Here is a 25,353-nt window from a genome sequence, read left to right as displayed (position 1 = left end):
ACACTTGTGTGTGCATCAATAATACCGTAATGACATTTGGACAAAGGAGTTATGCAGTTATTTATTTTGAAGTTACAGGACTTCAAAACTCCTTGGCAATAAATACCTTGGCTGTCTCAAGTCCTGCTACCCAGCGGGAGTTCCAGGCAAGTCTGGCCTGAGGTGTGAGGTCCGGCGTGGTGCAGCCCGGTGAGGTCAGGGGGCCCAGCCATCAGAACTCATCGATTTTCCTCTGCAGGTACTTGAGCATGGAGTCCATGCCCTGCACCAAGTCCCAGATCTACTTCAGCACCTTGTACTCCTGCTCCTTGGCCTGCTGCAGCTCGAACATCATGTTGCAGTGCACAAGGGACTTGGATTCCTCCAGCACGACGGGGTTGCAAGAGGCGAGCTCCTTGAAATGGTCCATGACATCTTGGGTGAAAGCCCCAGGCCAGAATACCCTGGAGACCAGCCCTTTGCCGCACGCCTCCTGTGCTGTTAGCTTCAGCCCGCAGGGCAGCATTTCATTGGCAGATGCTCCTCCCATAAACTTGGGGAACATGATCGTGGAACTGCTGTCTTGACTCTGCAGGAAGGTGGTAAAGCGCGTCTGGAACCACGCCTTTTCATTGGCCCAGACCAGGTCACAAAGAGGCAGGATGGATCCTCCTAGCCCAATGGCCGGGCCAATTACAGCTACAATAGTAGGCTTGATGAACTGGATGATGGTGTTCAGGAAGCTTCTGATGGCCTCAGCCATCCTGGCACTCTCCCTCTTGCGGTCATCTGTCAGGCACCGGATGAAGTGAAGGAAGTCCAGGCCACAGCAGAAGACGCTGCCCACGGCGCTGAGAAGCACCACCTTGCTGCCGTCGGCCCCGGCCGTGCTCAGTGCGCTCTGCAGCTCCTTCATGACGTCCGGGTTCAGCGAGTTGTTCTCGGACGAGTTGGTGGACAGCAGGCTGTGGGTGAAGCCATCCTGCTTCTGAACCATGATGTCCTGGTACCTGGAGGCGCTCTCCATCTGCTGCACGTGCAAGCACAGCAGCTTGTCAAATGGCTGGTCTTGCCTGTCCTCGATGAACTTCCTCTTCCGGGCCGTCACGCCCGTGACTGATGTTTGTAGGGAGGTCGTCCCATTAGCCATCAGTGCATCCATGAATGGGGAGGTGCCTTTTATGTTCACGGCTAGCCCCGTGGTCGTGGCCGCCGATGTGGGCCAACACCTGCTGCACCAGTGGGTGTATCCGTGACCAGATCCCCATCCACGTCCCCAAAACCACCAGGCTCAGAAGGGCCTCTACCTGGCTTCTCGGTCACAGACTCCGTGCCCGCTGTGTCCTACAGCCCCTGCTCCACGGGGTCCAGCTTCTCGGAGCTCTCATCCTGAAAGCCGTGCACCACTGCCCTTGAGAGACTCTTGGGCATGAGGTTCCTGATGTCAGACTGGGCCAGGTCCGTGTTCTTCTGGGTGGCCAGGCCTGGCATGGGGCTCTTCCTGAACTTCTGGCTGGCGGTAACCAGCAGGCTGCTCTTGGCCTCCTGCTCTGTGCCCACCACTATGGCCTTGGGGGCAGCCTTTGAGAAGCTGCTGTTGGTGGATCTGGAGATCCGCTACTGGCCAATGTTCATGGAGGTCCGGTTGGCTCTGGAGAAGGTGCCCTCCTTCTGCTTCTCACTGTGGCAGCGGTTGAAGTCAAGGATGCACTCCTCACAGTTCACCAGGTGCTGCTCTGTCTCCCAGGTGTCGTCCTGACTGTTGGAGCCTTTCCACTGAATTAAATACTCTGTCTTCCCTTTGTTGCTTTTCCTCTTATCAAGGATCCTTTCAACCTCCTACAGATCCTCAGAGGCCATGGTGCGTGGCACGGGGCAGGGCCACCCAGGCCACCTTATTCATTTTGAAGGCTCCCAGTGGTCTGCTCCAGAGCCACTGAGCATGCCTATACATATGGGGCCACACCCTTTTGATTATGATGTCAGTCACTTCCCCAGGGAATGGCAGCCCTGCCCAAGCCTTGACATCACAAAGCCTCAACCTGAAAACTCAGAGGGTGGATGGGGAGCAGCTCAGATGATTTGGTAGCAGAAATGAGGCATTTTTTTATGATCCTTAAGAGCCCACCAATCTCACCTGCCATCCTCATCTCTCTAAGTCAACACAGATTGGTCCCATGGCAGGGAGAGTGTGTCTCCTCCAAACCGAGCCTCACAGCCGGTTTTCAGCCTTTTATTCAATTCTCTCTCATGTTACATTATTATCTACTTTTAGTCATCTTGCCTCAAATCCCTCCATGATAACTAGGCTGTGGAAATGAGAATGATTTCACTTTCCTCTTACAACTGGTGTTAATGCACCTTGAAGACCATTCAATTCTGGGCCACTTATGAGAAGCCTTTTCCATCCCCCCTCCTTTTCCCAGTCTTCATCTAGCTCTCCTCAGTTTTCTAGTCTCCAGTCTGAAACCCGTGTCCTCAAGCTGTGAGAATGCACTGAATACAGCCACTTGCTATTGCTTCAATTGGCACTGTCTTGTTTCAACTTGAGGACTAATGGTCACCTCCCTAGGTATAATAGCCAGGCTTCATTTTAGCATGGTGCTGTGGATGAAGCAGATAAATGCATGCTTTGGGTTGTGCTGGATGACCCCAAGAAGGAAATGACCATGTGTGGCTGATTAGTATTCCCAGAACGGAAGGGGTGGAGCTTGCCCAGTGGTGTGTGAGCCTCGTGTGCAAAGGTCTTCTCAACATGCACCCTCACAAATTTCTCATCCTGTCTTCCTGCCAGAACCTCCTTTATGTTTTACCTCAAAATTGAGACCATGGTGGAATTCATTTCCATAAAGAGCTAGCACAAGCTTCCAGCTTCTTGTAGGAAACACTGAGTAATCATGCCTACCCATCTAGCTCCTAAGTTCTCTCTTTGAGGTTATTTGCTCTGGAAGATAAGGGTATGAGTTGTGTTCTTCACCACAGTCCCTGTGTTCCTAATTGTCTAGCAGGTTCAGCCAACGTGAGATGTACCCCTGGGAGACAGTCTTTATTGACTTTGTGGGATATCCATTGGTTTCCATGAAGTTCTCTCTTCCTCATGTTCCCTGGTTGCTTACTCACCTAGGACACACAGAAATGTTCATAGCAGTCTTATTTCTAATAGTCAAAATTTGAGAGATGGAGCTGGTGGAGGTGGATGTGTACAGGGAGAACATCTGTGTCCAAGTGTCTATCAGAAATACACCTTCAGACTCAGGTGCTTGAAGAACCTCAGCTGAGAGCAGACAGGACTGCCTGAACAGAGCAAATAATATATGGAACCACAAAAAATCAGTACGATGAAGGAACTAGGGGGGGGAAACATGAGTGTTAGTAGGACTGGACCTGCCTTCAGAGGGTGGGAAACCTGAAGTAGGTGTCCAATCTCCACATGGGAACAACTGTCTAGATCAGAGGAGAAACAGTTCAGGCTGAGAGTCAAACAGTTGATCTGTGGCAGCCTAAATGGAATAAGAATGAGACAGTCCTTTGCACAGCCATTTACACCCAGAGAGGGATATAGGTTCTGTAGAAGGTTTAGCAGGTAGCAGATGGTTCATAGAGATTTTAGAGAAATCCCTGCCCATGGTCTGCTGTCTACTGGTTAGAGACAAACTGAGGTAGTGTTCAAATGAGGAGATTGTGTGGGAAAGCTTGTGAAGGTAAGCCAGGCAGCCATGGAAGGAAGGTGACACTGCTGAGTCATGTATAATGGGTGGAGCCATCACCCTAGCCTCTCGCTCCCCACATGCCTTCATCACAACTGAAAAATAGAGAGACTGGCCCATCAAGGACTTGAATCACAGAACTAGTGAGTAAGACTACACCCAGGGTGCTCCTTTAAGTGACTGATGATCCAAACAGAATAGGGCCCCAGGCTGTGGGTCCGCCCTCTATTTGCATGGCACTGTCAATGACAGAGAAGGACTCCAGACAAGAGAACTCTCGAAGTGCCTGAATGCATGGAACTATGGAGAAATACTAGCCAAGAGGCCTTCTGATTGCCAGCTATGATAGGCTCAAAGAAAGATTCTGATAGGGCCATAATTCCTGCAGTGGAGGCAGTCCAAGTCCCTGGACATTGGCACTGCCAGGGTCCCCGCAAACCAAGCAGCTGTGTCACATTCATTCTCAACTCTCACTTGGGCAGAGCTGCCACTGTGAAAGACTCTTGCATCTTTGCTCTCAGGGTCACTTCGGTAGTGTCAGACACTTTTCTACCCTGAAGACTGTGGCAGGACTCACTCTCTGGGAGGGGGTTCTCCATGCGAGAATACTAGAGCGTATTGGCCAGTACTGATCGCCATACCCTTCTAGAGCACTATATTACCTGCTGTCCTAATCGCCAAACCCCTGAGTGGCTGGTGATTTCAGAACCCCTGTGACCCAAGCAGCCGCAACACCTCCACACCTGGCCCTCACATGGTCAAGCCAAAGGCCTCCAGGGCCACCTCAGGAGCAAATCCCAGTGGACAAACCACATGCAGAGATGGGAATAAAACCACAATTGAATCCCAGCGGCAGTGTAATTAAGGAAGAATACCCAGAACCTTCCAACCAGGTGTCCATAGTGCAGATGAAATCCACACTATCAACTAGGAAAACTGTGTCTATGGAATATACAAAGGTCATTGACAGCTCCTCCAAAGAAACAAACAAACAAACAACAACAACAAAAGGAAAGACACTAGTTCTGATACCTGTGGATACTGGAGACAAGAACACACAGGAGTAGAAACAGATTAGATTGTGAGCTGCATGCACAGTAGGTTCAGAGATCAGCACAATGATGGAGGGTATCATAGAGAGTGAGGTGGACTGTGAATCCAATTGAGGGAAAGGACTCTGGCAGCAATGACTCAATATAAACATGTATTGTTCTTCTCTTTTAACTTGCTCTGTAGATTCTTTTGGATTTTTTCTCTCTTTTTTCCTGCCCTCACCCTCAGTGTTGTAGTTGTCAATTTTTTGGCACTATGAGATCAAATGAAGCTTTTGAGCATTTTTTTTTTTTTTAATTTCTGCTGTCACATTTTTATTCCTGTTATAAACCTCTGCTTCTATGTTGGACTGTTGCAATCCTATAGAATTTTCCTTTTATTGTTTCTTTAGTCTTCTTCTAATTTTAATCTTTAAGTTCTTAAACCTCTTAATTTTTTTCTACATTTATTCTTTGTTTGTTTTTCCTAATCTGCTTTTCCACTTGTAGTTAACCTTTTGGTATAGTAATCATCTTTTTCTACCTCTGTTTAAGATGGCATATCTATTCTCTCTTTCCATTCTCTCAACATATTTGTTAGTTCCATTTTAATTGCTTTATTCCCCAACTAGGACCTTGCTGTAGTTCCTTTTTCCAGCTTGTTCTTTAGTTCATTTTGTTATTGTAGATCAACTTTTGGTGTCCTTTGTTCACTGGATGAGTTTAATGCATTTTCTTTTTCTTGGAATGTTTTGATGTTCCTTACGGGTGTATATGTGTATGTGTATATTTGGTCACACTTTTTATTTTTGTTATACACCTCTGCCTCTACGTTGTTCTTTTGCTGCTCTCTGGAATTTTGTTTTGTTTTCTCATTTTTATTGTCTTCTTCCATTTGTACCCCCATTTGAACCTTAAATATCTTTAATATGTTCAATCTTTTTTATTGTTTTCTACATTTATTCCTTTCTTTGCCTATCCTCCTCTTCTTTTCCCCTTTTGGTTAATCTTTAATGTATATAAATATCATTCCTTTACCACTTTTACCTTTGCATGTCTATTCTTTCTCTTCTTTATTTCCTTTCCTATAAATGTATTTTTAGATTTATTTTCTTTGCATTACTCCTCAATTGGTCTGATCCACTAGTATTGTTTTCCTGTTTGTCCTTAATTATTATTCTTCCAGTAGATGTGATTTTTTATTTTCTGTGTGTGACAGGTCAAACTATTTTACCCTATTTTGTTGGACTCTTGATTTTCCTTATGGCTGTATATGTATATGTGTAATTTCCGTCACTCATTTTATTGTTGCTATAAACCTCTGGCTCTACACTGTGTTTTTTGGCTGAGGTTTTTTTTTTTTTTTTTTTTAATTGTTTGTTTGTTGGTTTGTTTGTTTTCCTCTTTTCCACTTTTTTTCTCTTTTTTATAATTTTCATTTAAAAAAATTTCAACCTATTATATGTTTTCCCATTTATTCTTTGTGTGCCTATCCTACATTTCTTTTCCCCTTGCAGTTAATCTCTAACATATAGAAGTCTTCAATTCCCTCTATTTAAATCTGCATAGCAATACTATCTTTCTCTTCTTTACTTTCCTATCAATATATTTGTTAGTTTTGTTTTCAAGTTTAATCACCCTTGGCAAGATGATTTAGTTTTGCTTTCGAGTGTAGGCTATAGTTTTGTTCTTAATACATAAATATATTATAGATTTGCTTTATTTGTTGGTGAGATTACTGTGTTTTATTTTACCAAACTCCTTTCAGTTTGCTAATATTGGGTGGGTGTGAGTATATACTTATATATATACATACTTATATAGGCATATATACATATATCATATATATATACATATATATGAATATATATATACAATATACATAAATATATATATATATATATTTTATTGTTATTGGACTCCTTTCACTTTGGTAATGTGTGTGAGTCTTTTTTTGTGTGTGTATATATATATATATATATATATATATATATACACATATATACAAATGTATATAAACATATATACGTGTATATATATACATGCATATATGCATGTTGGATTATTTTCATTATTACTAGCCTTATTTTGTAACTGCATGTTGTCTGGGGTCTATCTTTGGTGTCTCGTATTTGAACGTTTCTCATGGTTTTAAAGCCACAACAAACCTCTTGTGGAATCTTCGTTCCTGACAAGAGATCAAGACCTGAGCACTCACTCCACTATTCAAGACTACCAGAGAACTAACCCTCAAGGAGGGTTATCAAATATCAAATACTGTGAAGACATACATAGGAAACCACTTGAACACAAGACCCAGTATCACCCAACCATGAGTTACACCCCGTGTGGTACACCGAAGCCAAAAAACGAACAAAACAAAAATAAAAATCCAATCATCAGTGGACAGGACTGTCACATTACTCAGCCTGGCCCATCAGAGGGAAAACAATCAGAGTAAGTCACCACATATCTCACTCAGAAGCACCATATGCAAAACACTGGATGGACCTTAGTAAGAAAGGAAGAAAGAATTAAACCTTGAAGCCTGGGTAAAGAGAGCTGAAACGAAAGAAGTTAAAAAGATAATGAAAAGTCAGGAAAATACTACACACAAGAGGAACAAGCTAGAAACACAGAAGTCCAAAAAAGTGAAGAAAAAATATATATATTTCTGAAGAAGGATTCAGAAAAAAATGATAGTAAAAATGATCAACAATTTGAAAACAAAACGGAGAAAGTGCAAGAATCAATGAAGAAATTCCTAGATTAATTGAGTAATAAACATACAGAGACAAACAGCATAACTCCTGAAATCAGAAACACTCTAAAATAAATCAATAGCAGACTATCTGAAGCAGAAGAATAAATCAGTAAGCTGAAAGGTAAAATGGAAGAAATAACTGCTAAAAAGCAGAATAAAGTAAAAAGAAGGAAACCAACAGAGGATACTCTCAGAGATATCTGAGGCAATATTAAATGCATCAATATTCCAATTATAGGAGTCCCACAAGAAGAAGAGGGGAAGAAACAGTATGGGAACGATTTTTGAAGGTACTAGAGTTGAAATTTTCCCAAATGAGGAAAAGGAAATAGTCAAACAATGTCAAGAGGCACAAACAGCCCCATACTGGACAAACCCAAGGAGAAATATTTCAAGACACATACTAATCAAACTAGCAAATTTAAACACAGAGAAAGGATATCAAAAGCAATAAGGGAGAAGCAACATGCCACGTACAAAGGAAACCCCATATCTTGAGAGTTGCTCTTTCAGCAGAAATTCTGCAGGCCAGAAGGGAATGGAAGAATATATTTCAAGTACTGAGTGGGAAACCTGTACCACCAAGATTACTGAACATGAGAAGTATCTCTTTCAAAACAGATGGATAAATTAAAATCTGTTCAGAGAATCAAAAACATAAGACAACTCAGTACCAAGAGGGATCTTTAGAAAAATGTGAAAGTGACTTATATAGTCAACAATACAACCGAAAAAAAAAAAAAAATCGGCATAATCAACACAAATCACTTAAAAAAATGACAGTTTATTTCAGTTCAGTGAGAATGAGGGACACGGGTCAGTCACTCAGTTGTGTCCAACTCTTTGTGACCATATGAACCTCAGCACAAAAAGCCTCCTGCCGGGAGCAATCACACAAGATCCCATCCATAACAAGGTCATGAGGAGAAGACCTGACAAGGAAGGCACATCAGGACTTCAGGGATTTCAAAAAGCCCTGGTGCTCACCTTAAAGATGATATCTGTCTTTTTGATGCTTGCTATATGAGACTACTTGCTAATTTCTATGACACAGGTCGAAGGCCTTCCCCAATCTCTTTGCAATCAAAATCAACTTAGAACTTTAGTCAATATGTTCCCTGGATGGTGATATCCTATAAGATTATCCAGGATGAAAGGAGTGATTCAATTTAGACCCCTTTGATGGCATTCTAGCCTGTTTGACTAATGCGTACTAATGCACATGACTGCTCACCACAACTTAGTCATGAACAGAATAAATAACCTGTTCACACAAAAGGCCCTAATAGGCAGAGAGACCTTCAGGGGTTGAGGAAGTCCTATTGGAGAAAACAAAAATATTATTCTAAACGTAGTTAGTGTTAAACATTTAGAAATATAAGAGTTTAGAATTGTTCATTTTAACCATAAATTCTAGAGAGGGGTTGCCTCACTGGAGCTGCAGAGTCTTAGTGTGGTAAAAGTTTTAGAAAATTTAACTGATAATTTCTGCAAAAAGACTGACAGTTGTGTTCAATAAAGAATAGATTACAGAAATCAACTTTGCATTCACCTAGTTCATAAAATGTCAATAGACCACAAGGCCAGAAGATGATGTAAAAGACTAACAAACAAGTATGCAGAAACACCCTGGTTTCGTGAAGTGCAAGCTGATGTAATATTAACCTATTTTCCCTTTAAATTGTACTACCTTAGAATATAAAAGCTACAGTAAAAAATAAATATTTGTCAGAGTCTGCTGCACACCCAGCCTGGTCTTTCTGTCTCTGTCTGTCTGTCAGTCTCTCTCTCTGTCTCTCTCTCTCTGTCTGGCCAATGGTGTTCATCCTGAGGATACCCCTGGATCCTGCTGAGGCTGGACCCTGGAAGCATCCCTGTCCATTGCCAACTCCTGGATTTTACCCAATTTCATCTCCATTTATTTGGTGATGCCATCCAACCATCTCATGCTCTGTCGTCCCTTTCTCCTCCTGCCCTCAAACTTTAACAGTATCGGGGACTTTTCAAATGAGAAAGCGCTTCATATGAGATGGTTAAAATACTGAAATTTCAGCTTCATCATTAGTCCTTCAATGAAAACCGAGCACTGATCTCTTTTAGGATGGAGTGGTTGGATCTCTAGAGTATTTTTCAACACTATAGTTCAAAACCATTAGTTCTTCAGAGCTCAGCTTTCTTCATACTTCAACTATAACATGTCTACATGACTACTTGAAAAAATCATAGCCTTGACTAGATGGATCATGTTGCAAAAGTAATGTCTTTGTTTTCTAATATGTTCTCTATGTTGGCCATAGCTTGCCTTCCAAGGAGTAAACACCTTTTTACTTCATGGCTGCAATCTCCATCTCTAGAGATTTTGGAGACCAAAACAACAGAGAAAAAAAAAAATTCTGCAGTTGTTTCCAGTTTCCCCATATATTTGTCATGAACTGATGGGAACAGATGTCATGATCTTCATTTTCTGAATGTTTAGCTCTAAGCCAACTTTTTCACTCTCCACTTTCATTTTAAGTAAGGGGCTCTTTAGTTATTCTTCACTTTCTGCTCTAAGGATGATGTAATCTGCGTATCTGGGGTTATTGATACTTCTCATGGCCATCTGGATTCCAACTTGTTCTGCTTCCAGCCTACATTTCTCAAGATATACACTGCATAAAATTACTATAACACGGGTGACGATGTTATTTCATGATGTACCCCTTTTACTCTTGGAAACCAGTCTGTTGTTCTATGCCCAGTTCTAACTGTTGCTTCCTGACCTGCATACAGGTTTCTCAAGAGTCAGGTCAGGTGGTCTGGTATTCCCATCTCTTTCAGAATTCTTCACAGCTTAATAAGATCCACACTGTGGAAGGCTTTGGCATAGTCAATAAAGTAGAAATAGCTTTTTTTTTTTAAACCCTCTTGCTTTGTTGATATTTTATCATGTAGGAAATGTGACCTTTGTTTCCTCTGGCTTTCCTAAAACAAGTTTGAACATGTGGCAGTTAACAGTTTATGTACTTTTGAAACCTGGCTTGGAGAAGATTGAGCATTAGTTTGCTAGCATTTGAGATGAGTGCATCTTTGTGGTAGTTTGAGCATTCTTTGAAATTGCCTTTCTTTGGGGTTGGGATGAAAACTGATCTTTTCCAGTCCTGTGGCCATGGCTGAGTTTTCCAAATTTGCTGACCTATCGGATGCATTTTCACAACATCATCTTGTAGGATTTGAAATAGCTTCACTGTAATTCTTAGGCATCCACTTCCTTTGTTCAGAGTAATGATTCCTAAAGCCTACTTGACTTCACATTCTTAGATGTTTAACACTAGGTGAGTGATCACACCATCATGATTATGTGGCTTGTGATGATCATTTGTAAAATTCTTCTGTATAGTCATGCCACCTCTTCTTCATGCCTTCTGCTTCTGTTAGGTCCATAGGGATTCTGTCCTTTATTGTGCCCAGCCTTGCATATAATATTCCCTAGGCAATTCAAATTTTCTTGAGGAGATCTCTCATCTTTCCCATTCTATTGTCTTCCTCTATTTCTTTGCATTGATCACTGAGGACAACCTTCTTATCTTTCCTGGCTATTCTTTGGAACTGTCCATTCAAAGGGGTATATCTTTCCTTTTCTCCTTTGCTGTTTGCTTCTCCTCTTTTCAGAACAATTTGTAAGGTCTCCTCAGATAGCCAATTTTTTTTTTTTTATTTCTTCTTCTTTGAGATGATCTTACTCCCTGTCTCCTGTATCACGAACTTCCATCCATAGTTCATTGGCCACTCTGTGTATCAGAAATAGTCCCCTGAATCTATATCTCACTGTCACTGTATAATCCTAAGGGATTTCATTAGGTCATAACTTAATGATCTATTGGTTTTCTCTACTTTCTTCAATTTCAGTCTGAATTTGGCAATATGGAGCTCATGATCTGAGCCACAGTCAGTTCTCAGTTTTCTTTTTGCTGACTGTATAGTACTTCTCCATCTTTGGCTTCAAAGCACATAATCCATCTGATTCTGCTGTCAGCCATCTGGTGATGTCCATGTGGAACATCTTCTCTTCTGTTCTTGGAAACTGGTTTTGCTCTGACCAGTGCATTCTCTTGGCAAAACTCCATTAACCTGTGGCCTGTTTCATTCTGTCACTCCAAGGGCAAATTTTCCTCTCAGCCTGGGCCAGGGTCACCTGGAATTCCCACTGGGAAGCAGGACTTTAGACAGCAAAGCTATTTATTGCCAAGGAGTTTTGAAGTCCTGTAACTTCAAAATAAATAACTGCATAACTCCTTTGTCCAGATGTCATTATTGTATTATTAATGCACACACAAGTGTAAAAGGATAATGGTGAGCTCTGGGCTGCTCCTTGAAGCTCTAATTTTTGTATCTTCAGCTAGTACTGTCTAAAAAATAAAGTGTGTTTTCTTGTTTCGGGTGCCAGCAAAGTCTGAAAGAATGTTTGTTTTCCCTTATTTCTTCCTTCTGGAAGCTAAGAAAGAGGTGTTAGCCAGCCTCGCCATCCCTGCCCCAAATTGAAATATGGAAAGATCTGAGACGTGCCCTTATCTCTAAGAGATCCAAAGTCTCAGCGATCAAAAATTCTAAATCAAATGGGAGACTTATCTTTTAGAATGAGTACTTCTGGTTAAACACCCACTGATGGACATACTCCTGAAGGAAAATACACCTGGGATCCATGCTGAGGTATCAGTTGATTGTTCCCTCTTTTTAAATGTTTGATTCTTGCACAGTTAACAGGAAGAAACTACTCTGTTTAGGGGAAAGTTTGTTTTTCAGTATTAGTGAATCACTGACTAGCTACAGTATGGTATGTTAAGTTAGAAGTCAAATTTAGCAGGTTTATAATTAGTTTTTCTGACCCTTTTGTAAAATAACTACATGAGTGCTTTTTGATGTTGGGTGAGAACTACTACCTTATATAGAGTTTTGGTTTTCTATTTGCAGATATGTTTGATGTATTACACCAAAAATAAGTATTTTATGCTTCTAAATTGTAATTCTTAGTTTCAATTAGAACATATTTTATTTAATAACTTAACATTCTATTTTCACACTATTAATAGCAGAAACTCCTTTTTAAGAAAACTACCTTATTATATTGACATTTCATGTTCTTGTTCTCTGCTTTCACGTCTACACAATATATCAAGTACAGGATGCTGTCTGAGAGTGCCCTGTCAATAGACGTCCACATTCCTCCGAGGGGTGGGGGCGATTCCAAAAGCCTCCCCCCGGTTAGGCTTCTGAAATTGCAATCATATGGAATGAATGGAGAGTGAAATAAAATCAAAGTCTTAATGTTGGACAGATTTTAAGGTTCTAAGAAGCAACCACCTCGCATCTTCGTGGAGAGCTTACAAAGTATAAATCTGCCTTTACTTGGATTGCTTGTTGCTATTTTTTCATCTGTGGGACCTCCTTTTTTGTTCCATAGTTTGAACTATATATAAACTGTACAATCTGTAAAGTTTTTATAGAATAAATATTCAGCTCTGAAAACTGGTTAAATAAAACATATTTCTTAACATACACACACACTGACTAAATGACTATGGTGACTGGGAAGCTAAAAGGTTCTAGCACAATTAAGAAACAGCCAAATCCTTATCTAGGATGAAAAGATGAAGAACTCCTATGAACTGTGGTCCAAAAGAAGTGTCAAGATGAGTGAACCCACCCACGCTCAACTTACCCATTGACACTGCCCCATAGACACACTCTCCTTTCCATGACTCCCCTATGGTCACACTCCATCTGCTGAAGCCATCATTTCCAACATAACTACCCTCTTCCCCAAACCAATGTCATTTTTCGCTCCTGCTCTTGCTTTCTCCAGGTCACCAGGGTAAGTGTGAGTGTAAATAAGCACATTCAATCAAAGCTGACCAAGAAAGCTTCTCAAAAAGCTCCCACCTCGGAGAATATTAAGAATGTCAGAGGCTCAAAGCTCTGTAGCCAGCATTCCATGGTGAATGAAGAGCTGAATCAGAACAAACTGGAAGAGGCCCCAGAGATCCTGGAGACCCCTGCCATTCCTTCTGGACAAATGCGTAACCAGTGACTTCAGAATATGGTTAGAGACCTCAGAATTCTTCGAGGGTCTCACTGCTGAAAAGTGGCCAACAGGAAAGACATTGAATCTTCTACTAACTGCATACATTAAAAATGACATTTCTATAAATTCAATCTGATGTGAAATTATGTGTGTCTCTGAGATTTCTGCTTTGGGCAGAAAGGAAAGAGAAAGGACAAGTTTGTGAAGAGAGAGGGGTTGGCTTCTGTGCAGTTGGAGAGGCGACCAGTAAGTCCAGTGAGCTAGAAAGTATGGGGCAGAACTGTGTCCAGACTGAGCCCCTAAGATACACTTCCCATGGGAGAAGAGGAAGAGGATGTGGTTTTTCTGTATGTGAGTGTAGGGGTGGGAATTTAGCTGAGGAGATGGGTTACAGGTAGGGGGAAGCAATGCCATTTGCTAAAAAGCATCAAAGTAGTTGCCCCTAGGGCATCTACCTCATAGTAGTGTTTATTACACCTCAAGATATGATGTCAGTAACTGACAGCATTAAAAACTCAAACTTGATTCCTGAAAGATTGTCCATAGTAATGAAGCAATGGTGATTTTGAGTATAGCGATTTCTCAAAAAGCTAAGACGGAACAACACATGGTCTAAAACTTTCATTATTGGATATATATATCAAATATATATATATCCAATAAATATATATTTAATACACACACACACACACACACACACACATATATATTTAATCAAAAAGTTCCATGTGTCCCAAAGTTCCCTGAAGCACACAATTCACCAGTGTGGAATCAACCTAAATGTCCATTAGATGACAGACAGATAAATGGATAAAGATGTTGCATATGCGAACAAAGGAAGACTGGTTTTTGTTCAGTCACTAGGTCATTTCCCACTCTTGGGGACCCTATGGACTCTACCCTCTCCAGTCTCCTCTGTCCATGGAATTTTCCAGGAAGAACACCCCAGTGGGTTGCCATTTCCTTTTCCAAGGGATCTTCATTACCTAGGTTTTGAGCCCTCATATCCTCCTTGACAGGCAGATTCTTTCCCACTGGGCCACCAAGGATGACCTATGGAATGTTATTCAGCCATACAAAGAATGAAATTTATACCATCTGCAGCAACATGAAAGGTATAATACTAAGTAAAATAAGAAAGACAAATACAGTATGGTATCACTTGCAGAATCTTAAAACCCCACAAAGTGGAGAATATAATGAAAATAGAGGCTCACAGATATATAGAACATCAACTATTTACCAGCGAATGGGGAGAGGGGAAGGGGAAATAGAGGTGGTGGAGTGTAAGGTACAAACTTAGGTGTAAGCTGAGTTCAAGGATGTATTTTACAACATGGGGAATGTTGCCAGTATTTTGAAATAACTCTAATTGGAAAGCAAATTTTATCAGTTGAATAATAAGAAAGAACAGGAAAGAAAACAGGGAGTAGCAGGGAAGAAAGGCAGGAAAATAATGGCAGTTTTTGGAAGTCACAAAGGCATTATTGCTTAGGCCCTTTTAAGCTAAGGACTTTAGAATGGAGCAGTGGCCATCCACAGATGGGTCAGGGGGAGTGGCCCACATCCAGTGAAGGAAAGCTGGCGCAGGGTGGTGGGGGTATTGCCTACAAGGAGTTTTCTTACAAGAATAAAACCAAGTAAAACCTGGTTCTCTTTGTATTAACAGCTTCATACACGAATATTCTAAAATAATGTCAGTAATTATGTTTCCTTTTCAAATTCAAATTCCGTTGGCTTAAGTTTTAAAAGTGTGTTGTGATTTATGTCAGACTTTAATATTTTATTATTCACAAGGAAGAAAATTTTAGTATCTATATATACACATATAAGTAAATACACATACATACATATGTGTATATATGTGTGTATGTGTGTGTGTGACAACAGTTTTAGTATTTATCTTTAAACTTTGGTCTTCTATGAGGGAGATAAATAAGAGAAGACCCTGTTAAACAGTTGTTGCCATCACAAGCTGCCATGGTTACCCCTGCTCCATTCTACAGATCATCATTAATGGGTTGGAAGGCCTTGAGACTTCCTGCATAGCCTGCAGTCCCTGAGGGAATGTACTATTACACACTCCTCATTCAAGGCATTTATTCAAAATACACAGTGATACCACAAAGAATGTCAGGGTAAACACACACAATGTGCTTTTATTTACCCCTGAATCAGTGAAACAAAGTATTAACTGATGGGTACAAACTTTTTAAGCTTGAAAAGTACAAAATCTTATATTGGAACATTGAGTATTCTGTTGAATTTGAAAAATATATTTTAAAGTGAAATTCAGGCTTAATTGTCAGTTACATTCACACTATGGAAAAAGTGAAACAAAACAAAAAACAAAATAAAGTTACTTTCATTGGGGCTGCTTAAATTGAATTTTTGCAGATTTTTTAAAATCCCATTTTAATTTTACAGTCTTAATTAGATATAGAATGATCAATAGGTTTAATACTATGTTCATTTTCTGGACATTTTATTTTATTTGTTTATTAATGTGACTAGAAAGATTTTCTATTGAGTGAGTATTAAAACTTCTTCCTCTCCCTTGTGTGGAACACACTGTTTGCAACACTGTTGGGAGACATTGTATTGCCTAAAATATTTTATAATTCAACTCTAGTGTCTACTTTTTAAAATAATTCAGCTCTACTGTCTAGGCATTTTCTTTCACTTTGTCTAGGCTGAGAATTTTCTCATGTATTTCTGGTATCTTCAGAATTTCTGTCAGGAATGTGTCTCTGTTGCTGATTAGTTGCTCAGTTGTCTCCAACTCATTGCCACCCAATGAACTGTAAGCCCACCAGTCTCCTCTGGCCTTGGGGATTTCCCCAGGCAAGAATACTGAAGTAGATTGCTATGTTCTCCTACGAGGGATCTTTCTGACCCAGAGATGGAATTCGTGTCTGGTCTGCTATGGCTCCTGCATTGCAGGCAGATTCTTTACCACGGAGCCAAAAGATATCTTGGATACATGACACACACTATAAATTTGAAGATTCTTTATCTGTGAAAAGGAAAGATGGAGAAGACCAAACATTTATATTTACCAACTAATAATACAAAAATCCTTCATTTCAATTTGCCTTTGTTTATTTTGTAACTTATTTTTTCAATGAAGGATAATTGCCGTCCGGAATTTGCTTATTTTGTGGCAAACTTCATTATGATAGTCTTTCTTAACTCACAATTTCTCTTCAGTATCATCTTATCCTATGTAAACAATTCTTTTCAATTCAACCTTTCTAACAAACCAGATATCTGCTCAAAATAAATTCCCGAATTTTGTGTTCCTATGAGAATACCCATTTCTCTATTTTTGAAGGATAATATTCTTGGACATAGAGTATAGACATGTCATTCCTGTGCCAAGCATTTTTCCAGTTAAACTGTATAATGAACTGATTTATGATTTATTCATAGTTTGCATAACCATAACCACTGCTGCATTCTGGAATGTTTTCATCACTCCAGTGGAAAACACTGCCCAGTTAGCAGACATTTACCACTTCATCTGTACCTTGACATCTGCTCCTCTCCTGTCTGTCTTTAGAGAACTACCTAGTGTGGGGCATATTCATTCACATGTACTGATTAATACAGTGTGCAGGATTTTGTTCATGGCTTCTTTTCATTTCAGAACATGTCATAGCATGTGTCATAGCATATGTCATAGCATGTCATAGCATGTATAAGACAATGTGTATTTGATGGTCGAATAATATTTCATTGCATGATTTAATTATTGCATCACCTGTTGATGGACAATACAGTCATTTCAGCTTTTGTTCCCCCTTTGTTTGTTTAGTTCTTTTAAGCTTTCATTTTAATATAATATTCTACATATTTAAATGTAATTTTTTTTCTGCCTCTATTTCAGGTTTCATACACTTTTTACCTTTCATTTGGTAAATATGACCTATCATATTGATTGATTGGTATATATTGAAGTATTCTAGCATCCCTGGAATAAACCCAACAAAACCCTGGTGTATGTGTTTTTGATATGTTGTTGAGTTCTGTTTGCTAAAATTTTGTTGAGGGTTTTGTCCTCTAGGTTCATCAGAGTTATTGGTTGCTGTTGTCTTTGATTTTGGCATTAGAGTAAGGTAGAATTAGTTTGGAGAATTAGTTTGGAATTGTTCTTTCCTCTGCAATGTCTTGAAAGAGTTTCCAATGGATTAGCACTGTATCATCTTTAAATGTTTGATACAACTCCCCTGTAAATTTATGTGCTCCTAGGCTTTTGACTTTTGGGAAATTTTTCATCACAGCTGTGATTTAGAGCTTCAAATTGGCTTCTTTGTAATTTTAATTTCTTCTTTGTTCAGTCAGAAGATTGAGGTTTTCTATCATCTCTCCTTTTAGGGGGCTCCAAAATCACTGAAATGGTGATTGCAGCCATGAAATTAAAATATGCTTGCTCTTTGGAAGGAAAGTTATGACCAACCTAGATAGCATATAAAAAAGCAGAGATATGACTTGGTCAAGAAAGGTCCATCTGGTTAAGGATATGGCTTTCCCCAGTGGTCATGTATGGATGTGAGTGTTGGACTGTGAAGAAAGCTGAGCACCACAAAATGCATGCTTTTGAACTATGGTGTTGGAGAAGTCTCTTGAGAGAACCTTGGACTGCAGAGGGATCCAACAGTTTATCCTAAAGGAGATCAGTTTTCATTGGAAGGACTGATGATGAGGCTGAAACTCCAACACTTTGGCCCCCTCATGAGAAGAGTTGACTCACTGGAAAAGACCCTGATGCTGGAAGGGACTGGGGCCAGGAGGAGAAGGGGATGACAGAGGATGAGAAAGCTGGATGGGCATGAGTCTGAGTAAATTCCAGGAGTTGGTGATGGACAGGGATGACTGGTTTGCTGTGATTCATGGGATCCCAAAGAGTTGGACACGACTGAGTGACTGAACTGAACTGAAATAAACTGAACTGAACCGAAATAAGCTGAGCATCTCTCCATTCCCTCCAGGTTACCCATTTTTGTTGCCATAGAGTTGTTCATATCAGTCTCCTGTAATTCTTTGTATTTCTGCCCTGTCTGTTGTAACCTCTCCGTTTTCATTTCTAATTTGCTGATTTTATTCTTCTCTCTTTTCATATTGGTGACTCTAGCTAAAGGTTTGTGAAGTATGTGTATCTCCTCAAAACACCAATTTTTTTATTTTATTAATCTTTACAATTGCTTATTTTATATCTTTTACTTTTATTCTGACCACATCTTTATGATTTATTTCCTTTTATTAAGCTAGTATTTATTATTATTATTTCTCTTTGTTGTTGCTGTTCTTGTGCTTTATTTAGTTGTTTTAGGTGCCAAGTTAGATCGTCTATTCAATACCTTTTTCTTTTCTGAGATAGGCTTGTGTTGCTATAAATGCCCCACTTAAAGATACTTTTGATGGATACCATATGTTATGAGATGTTTTATTTCATTGTCATTTGTTTCAAGGACATTTTCACTTCCCTTTTGATGTCCTCAGTAACCTGCTGCTTATTTAGACATGTGTTTTTAATCTTCATATGCTTGTGTTCCTTACAATGCTTTTCTTATAATTCATATCTAGTTTCATAGTATTGTGTTCTGAAAAAATGCTTGATAGGATTTCAGTTTTCTGAAATTTACTGAGGTTTGATTTATGGCCAAGATGTGGTCTATCCTGGAGAATGCTCCATGTGCACTTGAGAAGAAGGTGCATTCTTCTGCATTTGGATGAAATGTCCTGAAGGTATCAATGAGATACATTTCATCTAATGTATCATTTAAGACACATGTTCCCTTATTAAATTTTCAGTGTTGATGACCTGCCCATTCATCTGAGTAGGCATAGTAGTCTGCTACTATGATTGTGTTAGTACCAGTTCTTCTTTTTTTGTCTGTTAGTCTTTGTCTCATATATTGAGGTGCTACTATGTTGAGTGCATAATTATTTACAATTGTTATGTCTTTGTCTATGATTGATCCCTTGATCATGATGCAGTGTCCTCGCTTATCTCTTGCAATCTTCTTTAGTTTCAGGTCTATTTTGCCTGATATAAGGATTACTACTCAGGTTTCTTTGGCTTCCCATTTGAATGGAATATCTTTCTCCATGCTATCACTTTTAGACTGTATGTGTTTTTATGTCTGAATTGTGTTTCTTGTACACAATACTTATATGGGTCTTGTTTTGTATCCATTCAGTCAGTCCGTTTCTTTTGGACATAACATCTAATCACTTTGTATTTAAGGTAATTATTGAGGTTATATATATATATATTTCTTAACTGTTTGGAGTTGATTTTCCTTCTCTTATATGTCTTGACTATATCAGTCCCTTTAACATTTTTTGTAAAGCTGCTTTAGTGGTACTGACTTGTCTTAATTCTTGATTGTCGGAACAGCTTTCCATTTGTCCATCAATTAGGAATGAGATACTTGCTCTGTCCCATAATCTTGGTGGTAGATTTTTTTTTTTTTTCATTTTTGGTAGCTTAAATATATTCTGCTAATCCTCTCGGGCCTGCAGAGTTTCTGCTGAAAGAAGAGCTGTTAAGCATATGGAGTTTCCCTTGTAAGATACTTGTTGCTTCTCGCTGGCTGTTTTTGAAATATTCTTTCTTTGTGTTTCAGTTCAGTTCAGTTCAGCCACCCAGTCATGTCCAACTCTTTGTGACCCCATGAATCATAGCACCTCAGGCCACCCTATCCATCATCACCTCCCAGAGTTTACTCAAATTCATGTCCATCGAGTAGGTGATGCCAATCAGCCATCTCATCTTCTGTCATCCTCTTCTCCTCCAGCCCCTGGTCCCTCCCATCATCAGGGTCTTTTCCAATAAGTCAACGCTTCACATGAGGTGGCCACACTATTGGAGTTTCAGCTTCAGCATCAGTCTTTCAATGAAAGTCCAGGACTGATCTCCTTTGGGATGGACTGCTTGAATTTCCTTGCAGTCAAATGGACTCTCAAAAGTCTTCTCCAACACCGAAGTCCAAAAGGCTCAATTCTTTGGTGCTCAGCTTTCTTTGCAGTTTGCCTCTGATATCCATACATGAATACTGGAAAAAAAAAAATAGCCTTGACCAGATTGACCTTTGCTGGCAAAGTAATGACTCTGTTTTTTAATATGCTCTCTTGGTTGGTCATATCTTTCCTTCCAAGGATTAATTGTCTTTAATTTCAGTGCTGCAATCAACATCTGCAGAGATTCCAGAGCCCCCAAACATAAAGTCAGCCACTGTTTCCCCATCTATTTCCCATGAATTGATGGGACCAGATGTCATGATCTTAGTTTTTGAACGTTGAGCTTTAAGCCAACATTTTCGCTCTCCTCTTACGATTTCATCAAGAGGCCTTTTAGTTCCTCCTCACTTTCTGCCATGAAGGTGGTGTCATCTGCATATCTGAGGTTACTATTATTTCTTCCGGGAATCTTGATTCCAGGTTGTGCGTCTTCCAGCCCAGTGTTTCTCATAATGTACTCTGCAGATATGTCAAATAAACAGGGTGACAATACACAGCCTTGACATACTGCTTTTCCTATTTGGAACCAGTCTGTTGTTCCATGTCCACTTCTAACTTTCGTTTCCTCACTTGTATGCAGGTGAGGGCTAAAGTGTTTAGTCTTTGTTAACTTGGTCAGTATGTGTCTTACCATATGTCTCCTGAAGTTATTCTGTAAGGCACTCTTTGTGCCTCTTGGACCTGATTGACTATTCCATTTCCTTTGAAGGAAGATTTTCAAATATAAGCTCTTCAGAAATTTCTCATATTATATTTTCTTTTCTTCTTCTGGGACTCCTATACTTTGATTCTTAGTGTGTTTGATTTTGTTCCTGAAATCTCTGAGATTATACTTCATTATTTTCCTACTTTTTATGTTTTATTGATCTTCAGCAATTATTTTCAACATTTTTTTCCAGCTCAACACTTTGTTCTTCTGCTTCCAATATTCTGTTATTGATCCCTTTTAGAGTATTTTTAATTTCAGTAATTATGTTGTTTGTTTCTTTATTTTTATTTTTACATATGTCTAATTTGTTCATTGATTCTTGCATTTTCTCAATCTTCTTTTCAATGTTTTTGGTCTTGCTTATTATTGTTTTTCTGAATTTTTCTGCAGGTGATTTTCCTATTTCCTCTTCATTTCCGTGGACTTGTGTATTTCTATTTCCTTACTCCATTTGTGTAGTATTTCTCTGCATTTTCATTATTATTATTATTATTATTTACTTACTGTGTTTGAAATCTCTCTTTTCAAACTTAATTTTCATTTTTTTTTTCCTTCTTGTGTTCTACCCTGCTAAGGTTGGTCCAGTAGTTGTTGTGTGGTTCCTATAGGGTGAGATTTTGTGGTGAGCTTTTCTTTATTTGTTTTCCCTCTGAAGGCCAAGGCTGAGTGAGGTGGTAATCCTGTATGCTGATGATTGGATTTTTATTTTCCTTTTCTTTGTTTTGTCCCTGAGATGTCCAACAGAGGATGCTTCTGGGGGCTGTGTGAATTATCAATATTTGATACTCCCTTGGCTTGGTTCTCTGGTAGTCTAAAATGTTGGAGTCAGTGGCCTCACTAAAAAGGCTCAGGGCTGAACCTCTTGTGATGAATGAAGATTTCATGACTGGTTTGTTATGGCATTAATTGAAGTCATAGGAAATATGCAAACATGAGAAACAAAAGATAAATTCCAGAAAAATGGCAGTTAAAATCAGGCTAAAAATAATGAAAATAATGAAATATATACATATATATATACACAGACACCAATGCCAAAGTGAAAAGAGTCCAAAAAAAGCAAATAATGTAGATTGAGACACTGAAGAATGTAAATTAAACATTGCATTTACCAGGTAAATTGAAGATAAAATATAGCACAAAATGGAAACCAAAGTAAACTAATGTACTAATTAGGGAATAAAGCAATGAAAATGAAATGTCAAATATGTGGAGAGGAACCCAAAGAAAGAAAAGAAAAGAAAGAATAAACAGAGGTTGATGAAGAAGATTTATATACGTCAAAGATAAGCTGCAAGGGGAAAAGAAGAGCAGGAGAGGCAAACCAAGGGATTCATGTAGAAAAATAGAATAGCTTCCTACTCACTCACTCTCTCTGGGCTGTCCCAGAGTACAACCTACGGTATCCTGAGGCCTGGACCAAAATCGCACTGGTCGTCTAGTTTATATATGCATGGTAATGGATACATTTCTGTGTCCTTCTCTCAAATCATCCTATTTTTGCTTTATCACGCTCAGTCCAGAAGTCTGGTATTTACACCCGTGTCTTTTTTGATACCCTGCATGTAGGATTGTCAGTACTGTCTTTTTAAAAGCCATATGCATGAGTTAGTCTTCAAAAATTGTCTCTTCCTGCACTGACACGGTAGAAGAGGCTTCATGGTCATCCACCTCGTGTGAGTTGAGTCACATGCATACTCTTTTGGAGCTCTGTGATACATCTAGATTGTGTATAGATACCACAGATTCCATTTCCATTCATCTGTAACTCTGTGCAGGTAATATTATGTGAAGATGTGGAATCCAGTGGAAACTCATGGCACCCGTTTTCCTCCGTTAAATAGGAAATTCTCAGTCATTTCAAGATCTAGCACTGTGCCCAGACATTTTCACATATGAGATGTTGTTAGCTTTATTCCCGTTTTTACAGTCTCTGTACAGATTCTTCCCACATGAAATATGGAATCTCATAATTCATTCAGCAAATGGTGTAGATCATCATCCCGCAATTTGGCCAAAGTCTTCATTTCATATGAAATGTCAAGGCACACATTTCTTTTTCATGAAATACGGAATGTTTGGTGTGTGATATTTCTCATCTAGATGTGCATGCTTCCAACAGAAATATGGACTCCTCTGTATCTCACATGCTTATATCTGCAAGCTGACTTTCCTACATGCAATGTGGATTTCTCGGTATTGCACATATTTTCTTTCGTTCACCTGATAAGTAATTTGTGATCAGGGAAATGGATACTTTTGCTCATTTCTCACATGGAAACCAGGCGACAGAATATGTAAGAGGACATATGCAGTATACATATTTCAGAATTAAATACTGGAGAGCAACCTTGATGCATGAAATATGCAATTGTCTTTATTTCAAATAGGAACATCTTACCACAGACAGTCTTCTTTGAAATATAAAATCCTTACATTACATATAAGCAATCTAGACACTGGGTTTTCTCTGTATGACAAGCCAGGTGCTACATGTCCCATATGAAAAACTGGGGGTAGATCTTCCTACATGAAATGTGGAATTCCCAGTATTCCCCTTATGAAAATATGAGTCTGGGCTTAATTTCTGAGATATGCAATACTTTATAGTATACACTTGAAAATATTTCTACATTGAATGTATAATTCATTTCTACATTGAATGTATAATGAGATGGCATACCCTATAAATGTAATTGGAAAACGTAGGAACAGGTTCCCTGCATGCAATATGGTATTCAACATACACAGGAAACAAATCGTGAATTCTTTCTCTTAATTTATGAATTTCTGTGTACACACTCTCTTTCATGATATATGGAACCCCTGTATGTCACCTTTGAAAATATGGGCATTCATTTGCCCTCCATTCAATATGAGGTTCTCTATCAGTGCAGTGCAATTCCATCACTCAGTCCTGTCCAATTCTTTGAGAACCCATGGACTGCCACATGCCAGGTCTCCCTGTCCATCATCAGCTTCCAGAGTTCACTCATGTCCACTGAGTCAGAGATTCTCTCCAACCATCTCATCCTCTGTTGCCCCCTTTTTCTCCTGCCTTCAAAGTTTCCCAGCATTGAGGACTTTTCCCATGAGTCAATTTTTCACTGCAAGTGGCCAGATTAGTGGACTTTCAGCTTCAGCCTGAGTCCTTCCAAACTATCGTTAGGACTGATTTCCTTTAGTATGGACCACTTGGACATCCTCACTCTCCCAGGGACTCTCAACAGTCTTCTCCAACAGGACAGTTCAAAAGCATCAACTTTCTTCCATGCTCAGCTTCCTTTCAAGTCAACTCTCACATCTGCACATGACTCCCGGGGACACAATAGCTTTGGCGAGATGGACATTTCCTGGAAACGTATTGCCCCTGCTCTTTCACACTCTGTCTAGGTTGCTCATAACTTCTCTGCTGAGGAGATAACGTCTTTTTATATCCTGGCGGCAGCCACCAACTACACTGAATTTTGCAGTCACCCAAAGGAAAGTCTGCCACTGTTACCATTGCTTTCCCATCCATTTGCCATGAAGTCATGGTGCAAGCTCAAATTCTTAATGTGTCCCCTAAGAAAGAATTAACAAGGGTTTTCTAGGCAGAGATTTTCCAATGTGAAGTATGGATTCTCCATGTTTCATATTTGGAAAACATAGAACAGATTGTCTTAAGAAATACGGAATGATGTGTATCTTACAGTTGATAATATAAGGGCATATTTTTTCTGCATGTGTTTTGAAATTCTGGATATTTCATATGAGAAAATCTGTATGATGATTTTCAGAAGAAAAAATGTAATATGCAAGAATAGCCAAAAAGACCACTGGAAACAGATTTTCTGTATGTTTGTTTCATGTATAGCAAAATCGACCCAGATAATGTTACAGAAAGTATTGAATTCCTTTTTACTCTGGATTCCATGTATGATGCTGGTGCCAATTTTCTCATGCCCCATAGGCTTCATCTACATTTCACATTTGAACTCTGGCCACTCGTTTTCTACATGAACAGAAAATACTCTTAGGTCACATGTAAACTTCTCTGCTCACATTTTCACACATGAAGCATTGGATCTTCCATA

At 39.4% G+C, this 25,353-nt stretch overlaps 1 protein-coding gene across 1 annotated transcript; it reads right to left on the bottom strand.

The window, feature by feature from the left end:
* Positions 1–280: 280 nt before the first annotated feature.
* LOC133053538 (chromodomain Y-like protein) lies at positions 281–1,470 on the bottom strand. The gene is made up of 2 exons (XM_061138107.1): positions 1,328–1,470; positions 281–1,208 (listed from the first exon to the last, which is right to left on the bottom strand). Exons 1-2 carry the CDS (start codon positions 1,468–1,470, stop codon positions 281–283), a joined length of 1,071 nt encoding a protein of 356 aa, XP_060994090.1.
* Positions 1,471–25,353: the final 23,883 nt, after the last annotated feature.

This window comes from Dama dama, chromosome Y (assembly GCF_033118175.1).
Source record: "Dama dama isolate Ldn47 chromosome Y, ASM3311817v1, whole genome shotgun sequence".
Classification (NCBI taxonomy): Eukaryota; Metazoa; Chordata; class Mammalia; order Artiodactyla; family Cervidae; genus Dama; species Dama dama.
This window is presented reverse-complemented; position numbering and strand designations above follow the sequence as displayed.